The 19,667-nt window shown below is 37.4% G+C and overlaps 1 protein-coding gene across 2 annotated transcripts in view; it reads left to right on the forward strand.

Moving 5' to 3' along the window:
• The window catches only part of LOC103999822 (uncharacterized), a 60,496-nt gene that overhangs the window by 11,831 nt on the left and 28,998 nt on the right, over positions 1-19,667 (forward strand). For both annotated transcript variants that reach the window (XM_009421689.3, XM_065085702.1), the window contains 6 exons: positions 2,714-3,362; positions 8,072-8,158; positions 10,189-10,235; positions 13,178-13,287; positions 17,229-17,329; positions 18,627-18,719. In XM_009421689.3, coding sequence (XP_009419964.2) covers positions 2,714-3,362; positions 8,072-8,158; positions 10,189-10,235; positions 13,178-13,287; positions 17,229-17,329; positions 18,627-18,719 — 1,087 coding nt within the window. The remainder of the gene's footprint in view (positions 1-2,713; positions 3,363-8,071; positions 8,159-10,188; positions 10,236-13,177; positions 13,288-17,228; positions 17,330-18,626; positions 18,720-19,667) is intronic.

Below are 19,667 nucleotides of genomic sequence, written 5' to 3' on the forward strand. Positions count from 1 at the left end.
TCGCAGCCGCGCGCGAAATGTCAGCCATCTCAGACCCTTAGAAGCCTCCGGGTGCCACAGGGGTGGCTAGGGCTTTGGGGTAGTGTTGGGCGTTGATTGGTATACACAAGTTCGCATGTTAACTTGACGGGAACTTGCCATCACGCCCGACACCCGGTGAGCAGTCGTTTGTGGACTTGTAACTGTTTGTTTTGTCTTCTAAAGTCCTTGTTTTCTCTTTCCTCTCTTTTCTCTCTTGCATTCACTGTTTGATGAATTGCTTGTAAAACTTTCCTTTTCGCAAGACGTCAGGACTTGTTCGTTGCTCGCTTTCGAACTAATCAACTTGCTCTTTTTATAGGTCCTACGGGACCTGAGCGAGGTTGCAAATTGGTTGACCCTTTGCAGATGTATATCGTAAGGGCGCGTCATGACTTAGGCAATCCTAGCTAAATCCGATAAGTTGGCGCAAGCGTGCTTCACGACTTAGGCAACTCTTGCTAAGTCCGTGACTTTGCTGCAAGGGTGCCTCATGACTTAGGTAATTCCAGTCCGTGATAGGTCGGCAATGGTGTACCGTGTGTTAATACACTGTATGTATGTATCAGTTTTTTGAAAAACAAAGATTAAAAATGGCTTGGAATAAAAAAAAAAAATCTGATTTTAGGGTTTTTTTCCTAATTTCTTGTGTATAAATTATATTTAAATAATAATAAATTGTATCTAACCCATAAATGAACATAAATTCTAGGTTATAAGAATAAAAAAATCAATTTTTTCAGATCCATCAAGGAACAACTTTGTTGCATGTATGCTCGTTGAATGAAGTTGCTTCCATTGATCTTGAATCACCTACAAAGAAAAGAGTTCCTAATTGGACCTAAGCATAAGAGAATTGACCTAATTGGACCTAATCGTAAGAAAATAGCCTTAATCATGGTTAATCTTTCTAAATCTGCATTAATATGCCTCTAATTGTATGAAATGATAAAACATAAAAAAGCTAAATACCTTCAATTGGAGAGAAATTCCATCGATCTTGAGTTCTAGCTCCTCTTTTATCCAAATCAAGAGGTTGGTTGCCACTAATTGCTGATTAGGAAGTTAAACAAGTGAGATTGTGAGAGAGCGAGAATGTGTGATAATGAAAAGAGTGATAGTGAGTGAAAGTGGGGGAGGGAGGTGGTTTAAAGGTCCAAAACATGGTCCAATGTTCAATTTGACTGTTGGGGTCTGGTGTGATGGGGTTGGTACAATCGAAATCCGACCGTTATTGATGGGTTTGTGTACGCTTCATTGTGCATCACCGGAAATGGGCTGGTTTGCATACCGGTCAACTGGTGGCCTGATGCATATTACACGTTTCATTTCATATCGGGCAGTATGACAATCCATGCTTGAAACTAAGTTTTCAAATAATGGTTGGACCAGTACATATCAACCAGAATTTATTGGTCCAAGTAAGAAGCAATAACAGACTTTATGACTTGGTATTAGTTTGTCAATTTTAGAACTTTTATCCATGATAATGGACTATTATCATGGACTATACAATGGTAAAGGTTGCTATGCTACCCTTGTATTGGTATTGTACTACTGATAAACCTTGCTTAATATCATTGTAGCTAAACCTTGCTTAATGCATTGTAGCTGACCAACAACGAACATTAGAAATATGTCAAATACAAGATAAAGGATATCTTATTAAGTTGTTAGTACATGATTCAAGCATCTTATAGTTTTTTGCATGTGACCATAAAGCTAGTTTGATATTGCTGTCTAGCTTGTCTACTTTCTTGCGCACAAGTAGTTGGATTAGATTCCTCCATACTTGTATTACTTGCTGGCAACTACCATATCCACTTTATAATATGTATGCTAATTTAGTTATTTTAAATTTATCTAGAAGTCTATTTGATGGTATTTTTGGTGAAAAGTCACATTCATCTTCTCGCCATGCAATGAATGATTTGGTAATTGTGTATTGTTCATGGAATTCCTGTTTGCATGAATCAGCATTTATTGGTCCAGGCATGATTTGGTACTTGGATTTGGCCCATGTCGGTAGTTCGATTGACCATATAAAAAGGAAATTGGGTGCTTCCTCCTCCTCGTGGTCTAGCTCTAACTGCGAGAGCCGAGAGGAACATGGACACATAGTCAGCAGCCGCCTACATCCCTGCCAACCACTGTTGTCACCAACAGGGTACATTCCACTTCTTTTCTTTTCCACCTATCCCTCCACCACTGCCTCCTTTCCTTTTCCTCTTCCTCCACTGCCTCTTCTTCCTTCCTCTTCCTCTAGTTTTCTCCTCGTCCTCCATCTCCTCTTCTACCTTCCTCTTTCTCCTTCCTCCGTTGTATCTTCTTCCTCTTCCTCTAGTGCCTCCTCGTCTTCCTCCACAGCCACCTCTTCCTTCCTCTTTTCCCTCTTCTTCTTCCTCTTCGAGTCTTTGGTACATATTGGTGTACCATGTTAGTGATTAGTTCCAATTGGTATGTATCGGACCGACCAGGGAGTACTTGGTATGAGATTGCAATCGTCGATAATATCATTCTTTCACTAAGATGCAGGAAAAAGCTCGATATGTATTTCTAAACATGCTGCATCTATCAAAAGTATTTTTTTCTTTTCTATATCTCCAACATCAATATTTTGCTTTTTGTCACTAAAGATAAGTTTGTGTCTCTAACCCTAATTCTTTTTTGTATGTTAATATTTCCTCTTTCTCAGAGCAGAAAATTTGATACTTGCATCTGATCCTGATCGTGAAGGAGAAGCAATTGCTTGGCATATAACTGAGATGTTGCACCAGCAAGATGCATTGAATGGAAACATTATCATTGTGAGGGTTGTGTTTCATGAAATAACAGAGTCTTCTATCAGAAACGCTTTACAGGATCCCAGAGAGATAGACATGAATTTGGTCAATGCATATCTTGCTCGGAGAGTCCTGGATTATTTGATTGGTTTTAGCATATCACCTCTGCTATGGAGGAAGTTACCTGGATGCCAGTCCGCTGGACGTGTACAGTCTGCAGCTCTGGCTTTAATATGTGATAGGGAAATGGAGATAGAACAGTTTAAGGAACAAGAATATTGGACAGTTGTTGTTGAATTTCAAGATGCAAATTTATTGAACATAAATACATCTATACCTTCACATTTGACCCATTTGAATTCCAAAAAGTTGGATCAGCTTTCTATAGGGTCTCATGCGGAGGCCGAAGCTGTTGAAAAGCAGGTTTTGTCCTCAAAGTTTGCAGTGAAAAATATAAAAACAAGCAAAGTTCACAGAAATCCGCCAATGCCTTACATCACATCTACTCTACAGCAGGATTCTGCGAACAAGCTACATTTTACTGCATCCTATACAATGAAGGTTGGTTCATTCTGTCTCAGGGGACTTGTCTTTATTCAGTTATCCTGGTCATTTATGTTGCTTGTCTGTTTTGAAATATTTCACACATAAATGTGTGAAGGAAATGATCTTGGCAAGTATGTTATGCATATGCTATTTTTTACACATGCCATATATGGAGTCATATCTTCTGTTTAGTCTACAATTGTACTGCATATTATTTTTTTGTTTTTTGCTTTAAGACATCCAGTCTGGGAGCACATGGTTATCCTGTTATCATTAGTAGTTTTATCATTAGTTTTATTAGGTTTCCTTTAAAACCGGAAATATTCTCTGTTTGCATAGATTAGGTTGTGTATATTGATCCTTCGCAGATTTATGTTAGCAGGAGCTTCAAGCACTAGGCCACCCATTCTAATGCAAGTTGAGAACCAACCTATCCTGTAGGGTTAAGGATCATAGTTCGGCAAATAGGGCCTTCCTCATAATATCACAGTGATTGACATCGCCTCGTGTATTAGAATTTAATGAAAAATCCAATGATACAGCATGGCAGGGAATGAAAATTGGTGGTAGGTAGGAGCCCATGAATAGAAGAAAATGGTTAGAAGATCACTGGAAAGAGAGGATATGATAAGCAGACTCATTTGACCTCAAAAAACAAAGTTTCGTTTAGATAGTTTGATTGCTACAACTCTGTGAATGCATCTCACATAAAGACAATTCTCTATTAGATGTAAGAATTGTGGGTCTTCCTTTTATACGACTTGATAAGAAATAAGTACACAAGCAAATAAATAAAAATGTTATGTAACTTTTTCCCAGATGCTAACTTTGATTCCAGAATCTTTTCCTATTTACCTGGCGGTAACCACACTGTATCAGAATCCAAGAAGACATAGGAGATGTACAATAGGATATTACAACTTAAATGGCCTTTTAAATTAGGAGAGTAGTTGTCTACTATTTGTGGATTACTATGGTGCAGTACTGTAGCATTGCAGTATCCTTAAATACAATGTCGTTTCCTATTGCACAAAATTTAATAAATTTGTCTGCTATTTGTGGATTACTATGGTGTGGTACTGTAGCATTGCAATATCCTTAAATAGTGCCTCGTTTCCTATTGCACATAAAATTTAATAAATTTATAATGGAACCTAAATCAAACACATAACAAATGGAATACTAAGTAACTCAGGTTAGCCTAATCCAAATAACATCCAATTTTCTTAATTGTAATTGGTTTATGGGGTTCGGATTCGATGATTCGTCGATCTGATACCATCTCTCGGAAGGAAGTTTTGATGGAGGAAAGAGATATAACTAGAAATCAAGTGTAAAATTGAAAGAAAACAATCTCTATTGCAAGTTAAAGTGCCAACTATAAAGGCTAAGAAACAAAATAAAAGCACGAATATAGACTAATAAGTGCGTAAGAACGCAAGTTGCCTTTGGACAACACCTGAGTAGTCTTGACAGGTTCAGGATTGTTGTTGGTTTCGGTCTCCTCTCTTGTTGATGTAATCTCCTCTTGAGGTTTGGATAGCAGGCAATAGTTTAAAGACTTCTCATAGTAGCTGGACAAAACTTAGCAGCTGGGCAAAGCTTCGACGGACTTTAGTTGCTAGAACTTGAGGAAGAAGGGGTTGAGGCTGGAGGTCTGGTTGCATATTGCAAAATTTCTCCTCTCTCCTTCTCTCTTCTCTCGCTCTTAGTGAAGGCTAAAAAACTAGGGCTAGGCTAGGGCTCCTTGCTATTACTTTTGGGATGCTTTAGATGGGTCTCTTCTCCCTCTCTTGTAGTTGAGGCAGGGGTGGGACTTGGAGAGTCCTATGTTGTTAGGACTTGGAGAGTCTTGATGCCTTTAGGACTCAGACAGTTCTAATGCATTTAGGTTTTGGAGCTGTTTTGAATATGGTCTTTAAGCTTGAGATTGGGCTTGGTCTTGGTTTGGTTTGATTGGAGTCCGATTGAAACTTTAGTTAGGCTGAATTGGAGTTTGTCTCGAACTCTATTTGGTCGTCCCTAATCACGGTTCTCTCAATTAGGCGATTCATTTCCCGTTGAATCTTTCTTTGAGGTTTCTTCTCTCTCCATGTGTTGTTTGGAGGTTTCGTTTTGGTCTATCAATGTAGTCGGAATTGTCGTGGCTGGCCCTGTCCTTTATGTGTGCTGTTTTAATGAGGTTCTCCTTGTTGCGATTATCATCGACTCGAGGATTTTCTTTCTTGTCTTGGGGCTTTGAGGTTGTTGCTATTTGTTTTGGTTTTTCCTCCTTTCTCATCATGGTGGAGGAAGAATTTGGTTTTTTGCATGTCGAAGCGAGAGCCACAAGCTTGTGACAAGCATTCATCATCCTTTTTGCTTGTGACAATAAACTTTCTTCCATCTTTTTGGAATTGATACTTTTGGGCTTGATGAAAGCAAACAGTATCTTGATCCCATAAGTACGGGCTCCCAAGGACGACTTGACATATATTAAGTGGAACCACCTCGCACGCCATCTCGTCGATGATTTCCTTTGTGATGACAAAGCGTATCTTGCATTGTTCATCGATCTTCGTCTCCACATTATCATGAAGCCATCCAAGAGGATATGGGCATGGATGCGGTGTCGTCTCTAGGTTGATCTTCTTAACCAAGCTCATCGAATGAGGTTCTTTTAGCACTCAGTGTTAAAAATCACACTAGTGACTTCTTGCTTCACTTGGATCTTTATGATGAGAGCTCTTCTTGAACCTTTGGATTGGGCATGGGACTTGAGTCTATAACTTTCGGTCTAGTCATCAATGACAGACTCGGATCCGCGTAAGGAACCTGTGAAAGTTCAATGGAGTCGTCGTCCACGGCCACAGTCATGGTTTGTTGATTTTGATTGTTTTTCAATCGCTTCTTTGGGAAGAGTTCCGGGTAAACCTTCCAACACTTCTCTTTGGAATGACCTGCAATTATACAATGTTCACAAAATAGATCATTTTGTTTCGAGGAGAAAGTTTTACCATCCTAAAATTCTCTTGGGCCTTCAGGTGGCTTCCTTTGGCCTTTTCTGCGGGCTTCTCACTGAAAGAGTGAATCTTTCTTTTGATCAACCGCAACCTCTATTGCTTGTAAAGTTAAAGTGCCAACTACAAAGGCTAAACAATGGAATAAAAGCGCGAATAGAGACTAATAGGTGTGTAAGAATGCAGGTTATCTTTGAACAACACCTAGGTGCTTTCAGTAGGTTGAGGATCGCTATCAGTTTCGGTCTACTCCTCTCTTGTCGTTGTAATCTCCTCTTGAGGTTTGGACAAGTAACAGGGTTTGGGGACTTCTCACAGTAGTTGGACAAAGCTTCGACGAAGGACTTTGGCTGTTGGAGCTTGAGGAAGAAGGGGCTGCAGTTGGAGGTTTCGCTGCAGCTTGCATAATTCCTTCTTTATTTTCTCTCTCCTCTTGCTCTCAACGGAGGCTGGAAAGTTAGTCTGGTTGGGGCTTTTTGCTACTGCTTAGGATCCTTTAGATGGGGCTCTCCTCCCTCTTTTATAGCTGAGGTAGGGGTGGAGCCCTGGCTAGGTCAAGACTTCAAGAGTCGTAATGCTGTTAGGACTTGGAGAGTCCTGATGCCTTTAAAACTTGGAGATTCTTAATACATTGAGGACTTGGAGCTGACTTGAATATGGTCTTTGAGCTTGAGATGGGGCTTGGCCTTGGTTTGGTTTGATCAAGATTGAATTGGAGTTTGATTGGAACTCCAGTTGGGTTGAAGTGGAGCTTGGTTCAAACTTTGGTTGATCATCCTTGATCAATTGGACTCAGAAATAATCCTAAAGTTGATCTTAAAAACAAACGACAAATATACTTCTATAGTACAAAAATAGAAAATTTAAACCTAGTTCTTCCTAGGCTCGACCCAAACTCTAATCAGACTTGAACAACACTGAAACAACCCTGAATTCCACCACATTTAATGCTTATTCTTGTTTAGATGGCTGGTTAGTACCTTTTTAGTTTTAATGCTCTTCTATATTACTATTTTGATATTTTCACCTCAGATAATATGGAGCTTAACTAGGTAAGAACATGAGTTCTCAGCTAACAACAGGATTCAGTTTGCTAATATGGAGCTTAACTATAATTTGATGGTGTTTAATTAAAATTCTTATTTAGTTTTACCATTGCTCTTAATAGCTGTTTGTAAAGAAGACAGTTTAAATAGATTTGTAAATTTTGCATACTTTATACATCTGTTTTCACTTTTCTTAAATATCTATAGTGTATAAGATTGAGTAAATTTGTAAATTGTGCTCATGATAGTGATTTATACTAAGTTCTATGACAGTGCAACATGTTTGTTAGGATTCTTTTACAATTGTTTCCTGCTGCAGAATAGTTTAATGTGGACTGTGAAGACTTTATACTCTGTACTTGATGTAACAGCATCTATTTTTTTTGTTTTCATACCATCATCAGCTAGGCTAACATATATGTGGATTTATTTCTACCCATTGTTTGTATGCTCTTGTTTTTTCTACACTGATTAGTTCATATACCGATGACATGAATTACACTTCACCTCTGCTTACCCTTGCAAAATCCTTCTTGTGAACTCATAATTGGTTATGCTTTACTGATTTCATGATAATGTACATTGGACATTAAATATTTCTAAAATGCACTTTCTTTTTTCTCTTTTATCATGTCTCAAAATTGTCATTTTAACCTATTTTGATTTCATTTTCGTGCAGCTAGCACAAAAGCTGTATGAGGGCGTCAAACTATCAAATGAAGAAGCAACAGGGTTGATAACATACATGAGAACTGATGGACTGCATGTAGGTTTCTGTTTCAGTTTGCATTAAAATTCTACGTAATTTTTGAGAGAGCTTTATCAGCAAACTGAGTTGCATTAGATTATCATCAAATTCTCTTTTATTTTATACTAAACTTTCAAGCTTTAATTAATGTGTATGATCTGTCTTAAGTGTGACATTGAGGCTGGAGATCTAATAACGTTAGTGAGTAAGCTCTTTACATCGGGTGGCATATAAAACAACTTTTTTAAAATTTTTAGTTAAGAACACACATCCAGATCCTTTGTTGAGGATAGGACATGCATTAACTAGATAGAAGGTTCTTTCATGCTTACCGTAAAAAAAGAAATCAACATTCTGGTCTTCAATTTCTTATCATAATATGGTGGCTCTTACATGTTCTTTTGGATGGAAGGTTTCTTTTCCGTGTATCTGCTGTAAACCTTGAGATATTAAAAGTCATGTATTATCAAAGCACTTCTTTTCTATTATATAACCATGGTGGCACCGCATTGCAATATGCATGCATAATACCAGTGAGATAGAGTGATGTGGATGAGGCCTTAATGCAGGGTATCCATCATAAGGAACATGGAAGAGCTCTTGTCAAAATGGATTTTCTCTCCATTTTACTTATCCCTCTAATATTCTCTTGTTTGAAGTTTATGTTGCATTAAAAAAAAAGGAATGTACCTAGTGTACGAGGCTCCCACCAATGCGGGTACTAGGGAGCGTCAATGTACGCAGCCTTACCTTTAAATTTAAAGAGATTGTTTCCATGACTTGAACCCTTATTTCCCAGGTCGCAAAGGAGTAACCTTTTATGTTGCATATCCATGTGAAATTTGTTAATATACAACAACAATAAGCCGCAATATCCCAAATACTCTTCTTGTATGACTTTACTAATTAGTGTCACCTTTATCAAATATCTAATATATAGAACTTTGTAGTTTAAATCAAGGTCTTCAATTTCGAATAATACCGCCCGTAGCGGGCGGTACGTATCGGTCCGCTAGCAGACCGATACACGGATCGCCCGTTATCGGTTGATATATATATATATATATATATATATATATATATCAAGGCGACGTTGCCTTAGTGATGTCGCCCCACGTGGGGTGAAGAGAGGTGATGTCGCAGATTTTTTTTTTTTTACTTATATATATATATATATATTAAAGCAACGTCGCCTCGCGTGGGGAGAAGAGAGGCGATGTCACCGATTTATTTTACTCTTATATATATATATATATATATATATATATATATATATATATAGGCGATGTCGCCTCGCGTGGGGAGAAGAGAGGCGACGTTGCCAAAATTTTTTTTTAAACTTTATATATATATATATATATATATATATATATATATATATATATATATATATATATATATATATATATATATATATATATATATATATATATATATATATATATATATATATATATTGAGCGATGTACTACTCGGTATACAGTACCGTACCATATCGATCGAATCTCGAAATTCCGGTACGGTACGATATTTCAATCCTTGGTTTAAATCCTTATTTATACTAAAAGAAATATCCTTAATTAAATTAATAACATTTAAATCTTTATTTATAGTTTCTAGTGAAGTTTTATTAGGTCTTCTTGTATCTTTCCTCGTATGACTAAATACTTTTGTTTCATTTTTTTTTACAGTATCCATACGCCTTCTTAACATATGTCCATATCATTTCATTAACAGCAAATTATATTTTGAAATTTGACTGTGTTGAGTTCCTAGCGAAGATTAAATTCATTTTCTCATTTGTTTCTGATTTTCTTTTCTTGATCAAATTAGTTTTTCTTGTCTTGTTTGTTACATTTGCAGGATTGATACGATTAGGATCTCTTATCCCTTTCTTTTACTATATAATGTTGGCTGACAATGTGACTGTTAGCTCCTAAAGCTATGCAGTAAAATTTTTATGTTGGCTGGGACTTTTGGGGATACAATCAGACCCTGAGCATTATAAAAGTCACTGTTTAACAGTTTGTTCCTGTCTTTGTTTGAAGGTTTGTAATGAAGCTGCAGAGGATATTCACTCCTTGATTAAAGAAAGGTAAGTAAACTGTAACATGTATACTGTTTAAAACTCAAGTATAAATTAGATCTTTCTGTTAAGAAACTGAGCTATGATAAGCTTGGGATTTCGAAATCCGACTTTGCTATAAATTCGACTGGCAGTTCATGAATATGTTTATCAGTGACTCAGTATACAATCCATGTGCACATTTTATCGAATTATGACTGATATGGTAAGCATAGACAATGTTTGATACATGGATTTTAATTTTGAATAATATAGCTCGTATCGGGGGGTACATATCGGTTCGTCAGCAGGCTGGTACACGGACCGTTCGCTACTGGGCGGTAGCCTCGATTGCGACTGTTTCCGTTCCTAAATTGGTCGGTGACGGAGAAGAAAGAAGAGGGAGAAAAAAAAGAAAACTTGGAGATTTGGCGTGGTGACGAAGCCTCGGTGACAACGCGGGGAGAAGTGATGTCTTCTCCCCAGCAGAAGAAACCGAGCGAGGCGACGCCTTTCTTTTTTTTTTTTTTTTTCACGTGGGGAAACCGAGCGATGTTGCCTTTCCCCGTTTTCTTTTTCGCGCGGAGGAGAAGGAACCTCCTTCTCCTCACGCGGGCAGAGCCGTTGTTTTTCTTTATTTTATATATATATATACTGAGCGGTATACCGAAATGTACCACTCGATATACTTATACCGTATCGTACCGAACTGAGCTTGAAACTCCGGTACGGTACGAAATTACAAACCTTGGTTTGATATACAAGAATTTATCAAATGAGTTCATCTGCATTATTGTTATTAGTTCATTAGGGTTCATCTGTAACATTTTTGTTAGCTCATTAGCAGTGATTTAAAAAGCACTAGGCGCCAAAAGGCGCCAAGGTCCAAAAACGCTTGAGGCGCTAGGCGCTCGCCCAGGCGCTTGCCCGAGCGAAGCGAGACGCTAAAATATAAAAATATATAATATAATTAATAAATATAATTATTTAAAATTTTAAATAAAAATATGTTATTAAATTAAGAAAATCTAAGATACAAAATCACAATGTCACATTAACAAAAAGTTTCAAATAAATAAAAATTAATAATATTAAAATCAAAATAATATATTATTAATCTATTAACAGTATTGAAAATTAATCATTTCAAATAAACTTAATAATATTAACAGTATACAGTATACGTATACTTTTAAAAGGAAATGTAAAGGGGTGCTGAGCCTGCTGACTGAGAAAAGAGGAAGCGGCAACGGCGATAGTGGCGAGCGGCGAGCAGCGGTAGCGGGAGCAGGAGTGGGAGCGGGAGCAGGAGTGGCGAGTAGCGGGAGGCGCGAGCGGCGACAGCGACGAACAGCGGGATCGGGATCGGTAGCGGCGAGGGTTAGGGTTCGGTTGTCACTTATATCAGTTTTAGTTGGTTCGATTGAACCAACTAACCATCATAGACCGAACCAGGACCGAACCAGACCTAAAATCCTGGTTCGATCGCTTTGGTTAACTCGGGCACTTGCCCGAAGCGCCTAGCGCTTGGGCTCGAGCGAGCGCCCAGGCGGCGCCTGTTTGAAGCGCGCCGCCTGGGAGATTAGCGAGGTGTTCGGGCCTCGTCTCGCCTCGCCTTTTAAAATCGCTGCTCATTAGGATGTTAAGAGATATGCCTTTTAATCCGTATTGCAAAATACACCTTTAATTATTACCTTGTTGGTTTTGCAAGTCTAATAAACCACATAATTGAGTATAATTTAAAATGGGTCGGGCAAATATATTGAAGAATATGGAATAATTAATGGGACATATTTTATCTTAGCAGTAACAGATATTCAAAGTTCAAGAAATTAAATTGCAGTCCGATGGGTACATTTAGCAAGAAACTAAGGCCGAATAATGATCTATTGGCCTTAGTTTTCTTGAGGACTTATGCACATGTACTACTGATCCATAACCAGTCGTTGGAGCAGCCTAATCTTATTTCTTCCAAATTTACTCTTCTGCACATTTGCATAAAGATGAATCTCATGCTATTTGGCACAATGACATGTTGGTTATTCCTGATGTTACTTTGACAAGCTTATATAGTGATTGTTATGTGCTATATCATACTCAGGCTATTAAATATATGTAATAGGAGAAAATTGAAGTGTAAATTTCCAATATAATCAAATGAGTCGGTTGAATTTAATGAATCTTGATATGTTGTTTGTAATTTGATGATGCAAAGCTAGATTGGATTTTGGAAGTTCTTGTGAGAAGCTATGGTAGGCAATATGTATATTGTCTTGAATCAATTAGGACTCGCAGTTTGGATCATGGTTCTTAAGGGGGTCATAGGTGATGACAATTAGGTCTAGCTCAAGTCAAAATTTAGTCTAATTAAGGTTAGATTTAGAAGTCTTCTTTACTTGTTAGGTATTAATTTAGATTTTGGTTGTTCAACGTGTCAGGGGTTTAGATTCAACCTGGGTCTAGCCTATGAATTTGTCACAAGTTTGGTATCGGGGAGATGAGGGATTCAAGAGGGAATCCCATGACAAAGGTTCCTCTGAGGCTTAAGCTACTGTGGATTTAGAGGAATCATGAGTAAAAAGGGTATAACTTCTCAGATAGGATCACAGACACACTTGGGGGGCCTTTTATAGTGAGTTGAGATAATCATTGAATTAAAGTAGGAGTTAGCCTATGAGATGGTTACATGAAATTATTAACCATTATTGAGCCACAAAGATGATCTTTGAACCTTCAAATGTTATGATTATGATAGAACGACTTATGTTGATGTTTGGAACAAATATAATTGCTCATGCAACATGTTCTAAAGAGCTTATCTACAAAATGCCAAAATATATTGATGCAAGATGTTCTTGGTTTTTGAACAAATATAATTGCTCATTTTTTGTCTCATATTTTGTTAAATATTTTTAAATAAGTAAATGCTTTTTTTTTTGTTCGATTTTTAATGTATGGTTTTTGCAATACAGGTATGGCGAGGAATATGCTTCAAAAAGCATACGTAAATCCTTCCAAAAGGTGAAGAATGCCCAAGAAGCCCATGAAGCTATTAGGCCAACCAGTATCAGGAGGTTACCATGTAATAAATTTCCTTGGATTTAATGTACTTGCTGTGTTTATTACTCTAATTTTTATTCAATATAAGTATTTCTCTTTTTTCTTTATCTATAGTTCTTTCCACGTTCATCCTAGGGCAATTTCTACCCATGAAAATGTTGTATATTATAATATATTGGTTCTGCAAGTGTCTAGATACTTTACCTTTAACTAGGTCCAGTGATTTCAATAGGTGCTCGGGCGCTGGCTTAAGCGCTCGGGCGAGGCGAGGTGAGGCTCGAGCACCTCACTTCATTTCCAAGTGGCGTGCTTCAAAGAGGTGCCGCCTAGGTGCTCACCCGAGCCCAAGCGTTGGGCGCTTCGGGCGAGCGCCTGGGTTAAACCAGGTGACCGAACCAGCGTTTTAGGTCTGGTTCGGTCTCCGGTGCTTTAGTTGGTTCAATCGAGCCAACTAAAGCACTGATATCAGCCTTCCTCTCGTGACTTCCCAACCCTAACCCTGCTCGTCGCTCCTGCTCTCATTGCCACTGCTCGTTGCTACCACTGTCGCTGTCACTGTCGTCGCTCCTATTGCTCGTTGCTACCGTTGCCACCATTGTCGCTCCCGCTGCTCGCTTCTATCGCTACCGCTGCCACTGCTACTGCCACTACCACTATCGTTGCTCCCGCTCCCGCTGTCGTTGCTCACTGCTACCGCTGTCGTTGCTTGCTGCTAGTGATTTAAAAAGCGCTAGGCACCAAAAGGCGCCAAGGTCCAAAAACGCTCGAGGCGCTAGGCGCTCGCCTTAGCGAAGCGAGGCACTAAAATATAAAAATATATAATATAATTAATAAATATAATTATTTAAATAAAAAATATGCTATTAAATTAAGAAAATTGGGTACAAAATTATAATAAATAAATAAATAAATAAATCATAATAGTATATTTTTTAAATAAAAAATATACTATTAAATAAATAAAAAATAATAGTATTAAAATTAAAATAATATATTATTAATTTAATAAATAAAAATACTATTATTAGTATATAGTTAGCAATATACTGTTAATATACTGTTAACAGTGTTGTGAGAAGAATGTGAGAAGACCGAGGTTGCTGAGGCAACAGCAGCGGTTGTAGCCGACAGCTGTAACTGGAGCGGGAGCGGCGAGCGATAGCGGGAGTGGGGCCGGGAGCTGCGAGCGGGAGCGACGAGCGACAGCGGGAGCGGCGACAGTAGCGATTGTGGCAGCGGCTAGCAGTCGGCGAGCAGCGATTGTGGCAGCGGCGAGTAGTGCGACAATTGCGGCGAGCAGCGACAGTGGCAACAACAGTAGAGAGCAGCGACATCGGAGAAGAAATCTCGGTGGCAAAATTACGTGTTAGGGTTGGGGAAGTCGGGGAAATTGCAAGAGGGAGCCTGATATCAGTGATTTAGTTTGTTCGATTGAATCAACTAAAGCACCGGAGACCAACCAGACCTAAAAATCTGGTTCGGTCGCCTGGTTTAACCCAGATGCTTGCCCGAAGCGCCCGGCGCCTGGGCTCAGGCGAGCGCCTAGGCGGTGCCTCTTTGAAGCAAGGCGCTTGGACATGAAGCGAGGCGAGGAGCGCCTAGGCGAGCGCTCGAGCGCCTATTGAAATCACTGCTTGCTGATACCGCTGCCACTGTTGTCGCTTGCCGCTCTCGTTGCTGCTGCTTGCTGCTACCGCCGTCGTTGCGACTGTCGTTGCTCGTCGCTCCCACTCCCATTGCTCGTTGCTACCGCTCTCGCCGCTCCTGCTCTCATCGCTCCCGCTCCCGCTCCCGCTCCCGTTGTCATTGCTCTCAGTCAGCAGTCTCGATCTTCCTCTTACTCACACTCTTCTCACTTCGTATATTGTTAACAATATATTAATAGTATACTACTAACTGTATACTAGTAACAATATTTTTATTTATTAGATTAATAATATATTATTTTGATTTTAATATTATTAATTTTTATTTATTTGAAATTATTGTTATTGTTTTGAATTTTGAGACTTATTGTTAATGTGATATTGTAATTTTACAAGATTTTCTTAATTTAATATTATATTTTTATTTAAATAAATATATTTATTAATTATATTATATATTTTTATATTTTAGTGCCTCGGTCCACTCGGGCGAGCACCTAGCGCCTTGAGCGTTTTTGGACCTTGGCTCCTTTTGGTGCCTAGCGTTTTTTAAATCATTGATTAGGTCATTTAATAAAGGCTTAGCAACTTGTTGTAATAGAGTCTTGCTGTCCTATGACATTTTGAAACTCAGCCACCTGATGTGAAACTTATTCACACATGTTTATGCATACATTTAGTTATGTAAATTACTTTATATTTCAAAAGTAGACATTTTCCATACACTGATGCATGTCAAACAATTGAGTCTCAACTATAGCGAATGTAGCTACTCCAGTACTACCGAGTCTAAACATCTTAAGCAAATAAATTTAACGCTGTCACTTTACAAGATGGGTAGATTTAATAAGATATCTCTGAGTAAAATAACTAAAAAATTGTTATGGAACTAGTCCAAGATGGTTAAATTGGAGAGGGTGGTTTGAAATTTTTTGTTACCTCCTGTAAAGCAAGGATACATATATATGACATTCTGATATGATAGGATGGAGGAGATGATGCAACATGGATACAATGATAAAAAGTGTCTGTGATGCTGATAGAAAGTTTATATAATAAAGCTTAACATTTAATAGTAATGAGCAGACTATAAAGATACATACCAGGATAAAAAAAACCAAGTTATTAACTAATAATTTTAGATTATTCTTCTTGAAAGATATTATCTTTAGCAACATGGTACGTCGATAGTTAGAGAAGATAGCAAGATCTTTAATGAGTAAAGTGAAGACCATTTTCAGTTTTGTCTCGAGAAGCCATGATTTTTATGCTCAATACAAACAATTTAACCTATTATGTCTAATTATATATTTATTGTGTTTAAAATCATAGAATCAACATGTGCTGAAAACAAAATTCTCCCATCTACCAATGAGGCATCCCTTATATGCATCCAACATATTTAATATTTTCAGTAAGTATTTAAAATTCAAATTCTTCGACTATGTATCTAGCAAATATCCAAGATGCTAAGCAACTGGGAGTATTCATGTTTCATAGGTTACCATCAAATGTGCCTTTGATTTAATGTAAAATCTTATAACAATTATTGTCCTAACAATTTTTTGTAGGTCAAATATACGTTAGTTGTGAAACTAGGAGATCCATAACTATTGCATATATAATGATGTTGAGATAGATGTATGATGGTACTAAAAATGATCTTGAATAGATAGATGATGCTACTGAAAAATATCAAATAAGAGATACTCATACTGTGAACTATCAAGAAGATTAGCGTTGGTTATTAAAATGTGGGACTAACAAGCATGAATACAGGTACACGATATTGCGATGGCATAATATGGATATGCTATTATTACATCATGGAAAACATGATAGGATATGACATCAATGCGATACATATTGGCCAAGATTCTAAGTTCTGTTCATTTATATGCATCAGGACTTAATTTCAAGGAGATGTTACCTGTATAATCTTATGAGTATATTGATTAAATGATAATTTGGACATGACAGCATTTTAGGATCTGAAGCCCAGATCAGCCTTTAGCTGTATTTCATTTTTTCTGTGAATACACTTGGAGATATGAAGTCACTGCATCATAATTATATCTCAGTATGTGCATAAAAGCAGAAATTCCAAAATTGCTTAAGACTTGATTATAATTAGCCAGTCTCCTAATTTTTGTAATGCCTTACCTATAGTTAAGTTTATGATTATTGGAGCCCTGTGAAAGTTCTCTATCCCCTTTTTTTCTTTGTTCCTTTCCTCTTCTGACTGATCATTTTCTATGAATTTTGTTAAGGTGCTAAAGCTATACCTACATCAGTTCTAATAATATACTTGTTGCAGCATCTTTAGTTGGAATCCTCGATGGTGATTCTCTAAAGTTATACACTCTTATCTGGAGTCAGACGATGGCTTGCCAAATGGAAGCTGCGACTACTGATATGGTATGGACCTCTTTTTCTGTTACTATTTCCTCAGTTCCATACCTATTTAGGCAGTTATGCATGCATGCTTGTGTGAGTACATGTTGTGCCTTCATATGCCTTTTATTAGAGTTGGACTTGTTATTATTAACTGTCATTGTATTGGATTCCCATGGACACACCAGAAAAATATAAAACTTCAGCATTTTGTGATAATTATCTTTATAAATAATTTCTATACTTGTGCTTCTAATGCTTACTTGGCATCAAAAGAGGTGTTTAGAAAGATCTATGGGAAGAGGACCTATAAAATTTTTGGAGAGCTCATCCATTTTATGACTTCTTGATGCCTTTCTTGATAATTGATATGAACATGAATGGTCCTATTGGTAAAGATGTCAAATTATGTCCTGCACATGGTGAAGTAGCTGATTTTTACTAAAGATGAAAGGTCTCTTATGGTATCTGATTTGTTATCTTTGTTTTAATATTATCAAAGGTGTCAAGTTATAAACAAGAAGAATCTGTCCTGCTTGGTTTAACTTTGCTAATAGTAGATATTTCCCTCCCTCCTTTCAACAGTGAGATTTATTTGATGCAAACAATAAATAACCCCTCATTGATGCAAGCAGAGAACCCTGTCAATTGTATTAGTAAGCGTCTAGAGCTTATATTGGTGGACTTCCATTTTGTAGTGCAATGATGGACCTTTATGTGTGTCTTGTCACTTGTTAATTCCATTTCTTTTCAGAATTTTTTGAAAGGAAGTCACTGAAGGAAGAGAATAATTAAGTGGGAAGAAAACAGTTCAAAGAGAAACAGAGGTTTCATTAAGAATATATCAATTGTGATCACTTTATTTCATCAAGATAGCTAGCCTTTAGATTAACATGATTCTTTATTCTCTAGTAACAAAACATTTTTTAAAAATAATTGTCTTGAAATTCCCGGAAATTCTTCCTAAACATGTTGCCTTCCATAACCTGAATCCTAATGGACTCTTCTAAACCAAACTGTTGAACAAAATATGAGGATGAAGTTCACCTCAGAATTAAAGAAAATAAGAGATCCTGATCTAAAATTCTTTGAATCAATGTTGCTGCTTCTTCAACTTAAAATTGGACTGAAACATGGATGACCTGTCTACAGTCTTCTCAAAGTGCAACTTGTACAGAGTTTGTTCTTTGTGAGTTATTTGCATGTATATATATTCAAATCCAATATATTTTCCATAAACTCTTAACCCCATCTCATCCATTGTATGTCTCAAGAATTTGCTCAATGTTACATGACATATTGTGGAATGGCACCCATGTAGATTCAAGCTGATATTGAGAATTCTCAAGGAGACATGATCTTCCGATCAGTTGGTTCACGACTTGCATTCCTTGGATATCAAGCAGTTTATGAGGTTTGTCCTTCATACTTGCTTTAGTATTTTCACTAGACAAAATACCATGATACTTTCTATGTACATTCTTTTGTTTTTCTTCTGAAGGAAACATGATAATGGAGTTCAATGCCTTGTGCCAAGTGCATATCTCAGATAGCTTTTTATTGATGTGCAGCATGTCGTGCTGTGCATACATTAGCTTGCAATAGCCCATGTACTTTGTCATTATTTTTTATATATTTATATAATTATTTTGATATAAACTGGATGGACTGACATGCCTCAAGCAGAGAACATCTGCATCTAAGCTTGAAACATCATATATTGCCAGCAATTTCTGCTGTGCTGCAGAGGCTGGTGTAATGTTGCCACTATGGTTTCCAAAACAAGTGCTACTGTTCATATGTGATTAGGTCAAAATTTGCCATTTCTTGGTACGGGGTCTATCAATACCTTTTGGCACGGCACAGTTTGTGCCAGTCAGTACAGGTTACAAATTGACCTCATCATAATACATTGGCACTTCCAGCTTGGTTTGGCATGATGCATGCCGATATTTCTGGCACTGGTCTGGCGTGTTGCATGCCTATACTTCTTTGGGATGACACATTCTGGTCTGTGCCGACAAGTGTTGATCATTATGGTACAGAGTATTCATGCATAGTGTAGTTAGTAACTTTTCTGCACTGTTCATGCCAGGAAGCTAAAATGCAGTACAGTAAACTTCTCAACGATATTTCATCTTTAATAGAGAAATTACTATGTATATAACATGCTTATCATTTTCTTGTAATCTAATCTAAGAAAAATGATGGAAATGCAACTTCAACATCTGAGTTATAGAGAATTTGAAAGTTCGGACAATTTTTGCTAATAATATATGTAGTTTTGAATTTATCAGAATATTCTGAGTGGTCTTTGTACTTGCTTTGGTTCACTTTGTCAAAGAGAATGTTGAACATTTGT

This window comes from Musa acuminata, chromosome BXJ1-10 (assembly GCF_036884655.1).
Source record: "Musa acuminata AAA Group cultivar baxijiao chromosome BXJ1-10, Cavendish_Baxijiao_AAA, whole genome shotgun sequence".
In the NCBI taxonomy this organism is placed as follows: domain Eukaryota; kingdom Viridiplantae; phylum Streptophyta; class Magnoliopsida; order Zingiberales; family Musaceae; genus Musa; species Musa acuminata.